The 7,040-nt window shown below is 42.3% G+C and overlaps 1 protein-coding gene across 1 annotated transcript; it reads left to right on the top strand.

Annotated features, from left to right (window-relative positions):
- Positions 1 to 2,030: 2,030 nt before the first annotated feature.
- LOC133948815 (tetraspanin-8-like) lies at positions 2,031 to 6,860 on the top strand. Its single transcript, XM_062382840.1, has 9 exons — positions 2,031 to 2,191; positions 3,581 to 3,640; positions 3,721 to 3,837; positions 4,358 to 4,432; positions 4,599 to 4,694; positions 5,330 to 5,443; positions 5,523 to 5,555; positions 5,680 to 5,763; positions 5,848 to 6,860. The coding sequence occupies exons 1-9, from the start codon at positions 2,132 to 2,134 to the stop codon at positions 5,983 to 5,985; spliced, it is 777 nt and encodes a 258-aa protein (XP_062238824.1). The 5' UTR covers positions 2,031 to 2,131; the 3' UTR covers positions 5,986 to 6,860.
- The last annotated feature ends 180 nt before the right edge of the window (positions 6,861 to 7,040 follow it).

The raw sequence follows: 7,040 nt of genomic DNA, 5'->3' as shown, positions 1-7,040 counted from the left end.
TTATTATGTGTCTGTTGTTGTTTTGTTGTTGTGTGTCTGTTTTATTATGTGTCTGTTGTTGTTTTGTTGTTGTGTGTTCTCCGTGTGTGTGTGTGTGTGTCATTCAGAGACAGTGGGAGCGGTCACATTGGGGTTTTCTCATCTGTTTTTGATTAAATCTTCAGAACCATGTTATATATAAATCTCTTCCACACATTTTGTGTTTCTCTGTGTTGTGTTCTCACTATGTGTGTTTGTATGATATATAATAAAGTTATTTCACTGTGTGAAAGTCATCTGCAGTGACTCGGGGGAAGAAAGAGGAAGAAGACAAAGAAAGTGCGTGTCATGATGGAGGAGAAGAAAGAGGAGGAGGAGAAGAAAGAGGAGGAGGAGTCATGTTAATAACAGACGAGATGAAACCGACTCTGAGCGTCAGTGACTCACATCAGAGGAATGTGCTCCAGTGGAGTTTAGAGGAGTCGAGGTCGTGTTGAAGAAGTTCTGATTCTGTCTGTTTCTGAGACTGAGCTGATTTTCATTTACTTCCTGTTGCCTGCTTTTAAATAACATTTCACATTTTGGCTTCTCTTGATGAAATAAAGACAAAACTTTCATTACAAACATGGATGAATACGGAAGAAGGTTCGTTATGAACAAACACAAACAGCTCATGAATATAATCGTGTTTAAAGGAAAATAATAAAGATAAATATTGAAGAAACATGATGGACTCTGTGGAAGTTTCACACGAGAAGAGTTTGACTGTGGTCGAGTTGAGGTTTTTATTCCAGTCACACCCTCAGATTCCAGCTCAGATGAAACTCTCACTTCCTCTCACACTCGTTTATAAACTGAACTTCGATAACAAGTCACCGTTTATAACAATGCAAACATCGTCTGACGTGCAGCAGGCTGTTTTGAATATGATATTTGTTTAACTCTGCAGATCTCTGCCTGAGCTGCTGCTCGTTCTGAACGTGTTAATGTTTCATTTCTCTACGTAAAGTATAAACACTGAAGTTAGTTCAGTTTGAGCTAATTGTGTATTTTTAATCTATGAAAGTGCGTCAGGTTTAATAAACCAATCGCTTCGCATGTTTTTCTCGTTTCTGTTTTCAGAATTCATAAACACAAGTTCTCCTCACTTGAATAATAACTTAATAAATTAAGTTTCTGAAGAAATTCCCAGCATGCACTACTTTCTGACTTTAAATTATGTGAAGTCTCTGGACATAAGAAAAACAACAACCAGAAAAAGACCATAGACACGTTACAGAGAGCCAAACCAACTAGAAAACAACAACAAAGACACAACTCAACCACAGACACACACAAAAGACAGAAAACCAGAGACAACTACACAATAGAACTATCATTATTACATTACATGTCAATTGGCTGACGCTTTTGTCCAAAGCGACTTACAATTAGTACACTCAACATTTATGAGGGGCCATTTCGGGGTTCAGTATCTATCCAAGGATACTTCAGCATGCAGATGGGAGAGAGTGGGGTTTGAACCGGCAACCTTCTTGTTGGAGAGCCACCACTCTATCCACTAGGCCACACCGCCCCTATCACAATGATATTATTATGTTATGTATTAAAGATTCATGTTGAGCTCATTTAAACTAAATACTAGAGAACTCAGATGTTCCCTCACTTTTGTTTCCTCAGTCCCTGAAACAGAAGCTGTTCCCGGAACAGGTTCGTGTCAGGACACGTCCCAGCTCCCAGCTCCCAGCTGCGGATCTGGGATAAGATTCAACGACGGGGATGTTTCCATTCTGCTTCCCGAGCGAGGACCGGAAGAGGGCTCCGTATATGGTCAGGGTGGCGGGCAAGGTAGGCGTGGCTGGGTAAAACAATTGAGTGAGGATTGAAAGGGGGCGTGGTTTGGCTGAATACCTGACCTGTTAGTCAGTGTCGGTGTGCTTTAAGGGGGCGTGGTCTGTTGGACTCCGGGCTGCACTTTCCCCGAAAGGACTGCCCCCCCCCTTCAGCTGCTCCGCTGTCTCGGTCATTGATCAGAGCCCCGCCCCCTCCGGGCTGCTCCACTACCTCCACCCCGCCGCCCCCCGTCACTGCTGCTGCGGAGCCTCCTGCTGACACCAGCTCTGTGGATCTGCTTCTTCTTCTTCTTCACAACATGGCGCAGATCAACTCGTGCATCAAATGGACCTTCACCGTGTTCAACGTCTTGTTCGCGGTGAGTTCGAGATCGAGTGGAAAGTTTCCTGTGACGTCTCCGGGTCTGAATGTGACGTAGATGGTTTGTACTGAACAGCTGTGAAGTGTTGGGTTATAGACACGAGGTGAAGGTTCGACGTGTTGTGTTTGTGAGTCTTTAACATGTGCGTCATCACCTGTTAGACGGTGGAGGTGAAACTGGGAGTGTTTGTTACGGTCACACTGGGACCAGTTAAAAGTTCATGGTGATGTCTCCAAGAGTACAAACTCCAAAAAATAAAGTTATTCTGAAGAAAGTAAAGTAAAGTAAAGTAAAGTAAAGTAAAGTAAAGTAAAGTAAAGTAAAGTAAAGTAAAGTGAAGTGTGTGTGTGTGTGTGTGTGTGTGTGTGTGTGTGTGTGTGTGTGTGTGTGTGTGTGTGTGTGTGTGTGTGTGTGTGTGTGTGTGTGTTTTCCTCAGTTTAATTTAGCAGCCATTTTGTTGAATAGAGAGTTTCGGTTCAGGCACGTCCTTCACAATAAAAGCCCCAGGTGACCAGTTACAGACCAGTTACAGATGTCCCACTGGCTCAGTGGGACATCAAGATGCACTTTACAGACACATTCATAACTGACAGCTACAGCACAATTTATTAACAGTACAAGTTGTAAATATAAATATCTTTGTAAATATATATGTATATTAAAGTTTATTAACATACCTTCATACGCCACTGTTGGAAAATAACTTAACCTCTGACAATAATCTAGTTTAGAGAAGTTCTTATCTCCTGCTTGTCAGTTATGGAACAGAAGCTTCATGATTGCGTTCAGAGTGTAAATAAAGATGAGCCTCACGTCTCCACTTCCTCCCACTGTGCAAAGATGAAGCTCAGATTAAAAGAGCTGGAGCGGCCATCTTGTGCCGGTGACATCACAGTGAGCCATGTGACAGAGGCTCAAACACTTCATCAAACATCAGATGAGATCGACCTGGAACGATAGAAACATCTTGGACAAACATTTATTTAATGTCCCATCTGCTAACGTGGAGGAGGAGGTGTGGTCATCTCTCTTTACACTCTATGATAGATACTTGTGATAACCTCGGGCGTGAGCAGGAAGAGATAAAGTAGATTAGTTCCAATATTTAATTTCTCTGGTTTTAAGCAAAAAAAACCAAAATATTATCTCGCTGAATGTGATATTTTCCAATTTCCGTAACATCAGTTATTAAATATGTATTGATGGAATTTAATTTAATAGAAAAAGACGGTTACTGATGTTTTATTTATGTTAAGTGAGAACCAAAATAGCAGATTTATAAGTAATTAAACAGCGGTGAGTTGAATATAAAGTGCAGAAGAACTCGTGACACTTTGTGCGTTGACCTGTTCAGAGTGAATCTAACCGAGTTGTGTTTGGTTCCAGATCTTCGGGGCCATCGTCATCTTGTTCCCTCTGCTCTCTCAGGTCTACATCAGAGATGACGTAAGAACAAACTCTCTCTAAACAAACACCTCCGGGTCTAAAAGAACCTGAACATGAACCTGTTGCTCTTCTGCCTGCAGATGGAGGGTCGCACCACCGGCCTGGTGGTCCTGTACGTGGTGGGAGCCGTCACACTGGTGATCGCCGTGCTGGGAGCGTACGGCGCCCACAGGGAGAACAAAGTGTGTCTGATCCTCGTGAGTGAGAAGAGCAGCGAACATCTCCCACATGTAGAGCAGCGAACATCTCCCACATGTAGAGCAGCGAACATCTCCCACATGTAGAGCAGCGAACATCTCCCACATGTAGAGCAGCGAACATCTCCCACATGTAGAGCAGTGAACATCTCCCACATGAAGAGCACATCTGAAATGAGTCTAAACACTATTTCTAAATAACAGAAAATCCCACTGACCTCATCTCCTGAAACAGGAAGGATGTGATGATGATGATGATGATGATGATGAAGAAAAGAGTTGTGACATCTGAGGGGAAAACCAGTGTTACTGAAGTCATGAAACACTCGATGTGTGTTGATCTGATTTCCTGTTGGTTCTAAACTCTCTTTTCTGATCCATGTTAATAATGAACTTGTTTCATCAGAACAAAGGTCGATGTTCAGGGACCTGTCGAGAGCAAAGAGGATAAAAGACTGTTTGTGTTTCTCACGTTCCTCATGTGCACTGTCATACATTTGATGTGTGTGTGTGTGTGCAGTTCCTGGTGTGTATGGTGATTGGAACTCTGATGATGCTGAGAATTGGAATCGTCGCTGCTTTCTTCCGACCTAAGGTAACCCCCCCCCCCCCCCCCCACACACACACACACAGTCTAATGGCTCTATGGTCTGTTGAGTGTTGGTTCCACTGTGACTGATTCTGAGTCTGTTTCCACGAATCAGCTCAACTTTTAATTGGTTTCTGCTTTTCAGAATAAAAGCTTGTGTTTGTGTTTGCAGTTGACAGAGATCGTGTCGGATAAGTTCCGTGAGCTGCTGCCGCTGGACACGGCCTCAGAGGAGGTGAAGAACATGGCCGACGGCATGCAGTCCCAGGTGAGACACACACACACACACTGACACACAACTCTCACCGCTCTGATCCATTGTTTTTAACTCTATCGCGGACAATTTAAATTTTGAAAAGAAATATCAAATTATTTTAAGAATGTTCCCCTGAGGATGATCCCTCACGCTCAGAGCGGAGATCAAACCTCTGATGGCGTTGGACCGGTTTCAGCCCGAGCCGTCTGATTGGCTCCCTGGGTGATGCAGGTCGATATCACTTCCTGTTTTTGTAGAGGAAGGAGACTCACTCACACGTTTACTTTCTGAAAAAAATCAAACCATGAAACTGAGAAGCTGAAGAACAAAGAAATGCTGAACTCTTGTGTGATGGTTGTGTAAAATGTTTTCACGGAACCAGTTTGTGTTGTTTCCTCACGGATCCACTCAGACGTCTCTTTCTCATCTCATCGTCTTCTGTGGTTTCACATGAAGAGAGAAACAAATGGATCTGTGGTCGGTTCAGACTCAAACTTCCCTTCCTCAGTCAAAGGGAAGAGGAATGTTGACTTTCAGGTTCAGGCTGTTTGTGTTAAGGTTTATGGTGCAGCTCTCTTCCTGTTATTGTAGATTCATAACTCTGATCTCTAACCGCCCTGTTCTTCTTCTTCTTCTTCTGTGTCCAGCTGCACTGCTGCGGCCTCTTCAGCTACTCGGACTGGGAGGACAACGTCCCGGATTCGTGTGTGTGCAGCAGCATGGAGGTGGAGGAGGGCATGTGTCAGAGCCTCAGCTACTTGGTGAGTTCAAAGCAACGCGTCATCTACCTCAGTCGGGATTCAAACCCACGTCTCTAATGTTTGTGTTTGTTCCCTGCAGAACCTGTTCCCGAGGAAGCAGATCTACAGCAAGGTCGGTGACCATGTCAATGTTGTGACCTGTTTCTGAACATTAAAGCATCACAACATGTATTACTATGATAAGCAACCTGAATAAAATGATAAATCCTGCTTTTCTTCCCCCCCCTCGTCTTCAGCCCTGCTTCCCCATCCTCATGAGGTTCATCCTCATCGTGGCTGACGTCATGACCGGCATCGTCTTCAGTCTGGCTACGTTGGCGGTGAGAAGCTCAGCTGGTGATGCTGAACGTGACTGAACCTGTTGAAACTTTGATATTTAACTGAACTCACTGTTTGTCCTGCAGGTGCTCGGGATGATCCTGTCGTCCATCATGATCCACCAGCTGCGTCACCCCACCCGAACCACCGTCCTGATGGTTCCCAGCATCTTCACCACTGGGCCGCCAAAGTACCAGGAGCTGCAGAACCCTCCGGTGTACTAGAGGAGCAGCGCTGCCCTCTGCTGTCAGCTTGTGGTAAAGGTCTGAAGTCTGAGGAGCGCCTTTGAAACATTAACGTGATTGTTAAAAAAGATGCTGAATGAAAAATAGTTGTAATTGGATGATTCTTCTGTTTCTGTCAGAATCTCTTTTGTTATGATGTTTGTTGAAGTTTTTCTAACGATCACAAGACTTTATGGTTAGTAAGTTTCTCACGTCAGGAGATAAAAGAGAAGATGTTTCACTGAGACTCAAATCTCAGACTTTTTGAAAAGAATTCTGGCTTTAAAATTCGAAAAAAGTAAGAAATTCCAGATCAGTTTTCATAAAGACAAATAACATCCAGCTCTGCAGATTTAAATTAAGGTTATTAATTAGTTCAATTGACCTTTGTTTACCTCCAAATAATAAATTTTTTAATTTGTGAACATTTATTTTGTCTTGTGATCGTGTAGAAAACAAGAACTGATTCTTCTCTAAAATAATTTTATCATATTTACAAAAACAACTTTCACACTGAACCAAATGTTCTTCAAACCACTGTTTGCTTCTAGTTTTCTTTAAGTTCAGGAAAAGCAGACATCTGATAAAAGTGCAATTAACTCTGTTTAAACAAATAGAATTGTTTGAAGAAAATTTTTTCCATTCAACTGTGAATGGTTTGAGATCGTAGTTTATTTCTATTTTTAAAATATTTTTGATATTCTACACTTTGTATTGAATGTGACTGGGTCGGTTCTTTGTGTTACTGTCTCGTCCTGTTACAGTGTAAAGTGTTGTTAAAGGGAAGAAGTCACTTTACAGGTTTTTAATTTTCTTAAAGAGTTCGGTTTCATGTTTGATGGTGAAAAGATTCCAAATAAAACGTAGACAGTAAACTGTGTGTGTCTGTGTGTGTCGACTGATTCCAAACACCAACTGCTGCAGAATATCACTTTATATCTAAAGCACAATAAACTTACTAAAAGAGCTTGTGTAATTTTACTGATTTGTTACATAAGAAAAAAGTTGTTATTCAATGAGAAAATATCACAGGGACAATTAAACTTATTTAAGGA

This window comes from Platichthys flesus, chromosome 23 (genome assembly GCF_949316205.1).
Source record: "Platichthys flesus chromosome 23, fPlaFle2.1, whole genome shotgun sequence".
Taxonomy (NCBI): Eukaryota; Metazoa; Chordata; class Actinopteri; order Pleuronectiformes; family Pleuronectidae; genus Platichthys; species Platichthys flesus.
Note: the sequence above shows the minus strand (reverse complement) of the source record. Positions and strands in the feature narration are given on the sequence as shown.

Bases quoted from the DNA above. Each gene is read 5' to 3' on its own strand.
- LOC133948815 (XM_062382840.1), top strand. From the start codon at position 2,132: ATGGCGCAGATCAACTCGTGCATCAAATGGACCTTCACCGTGTTCAAC. The intron at 2,192-3,580 runs GTGAGTTCGAGA...GTTTGGTTCCAG, and splicing joins TGTTCAACGTCTTGTTCGCG to ATCTTCGGGGCCATCGTCAT. The intron at 3,838-4,357 runs GTGAGTGAGAAG...GTGTGTGTGCAG, and splicing joins ACAAAGTGTGTCTGATCCTC to TTCCTGGTGTGTATGGTGAT.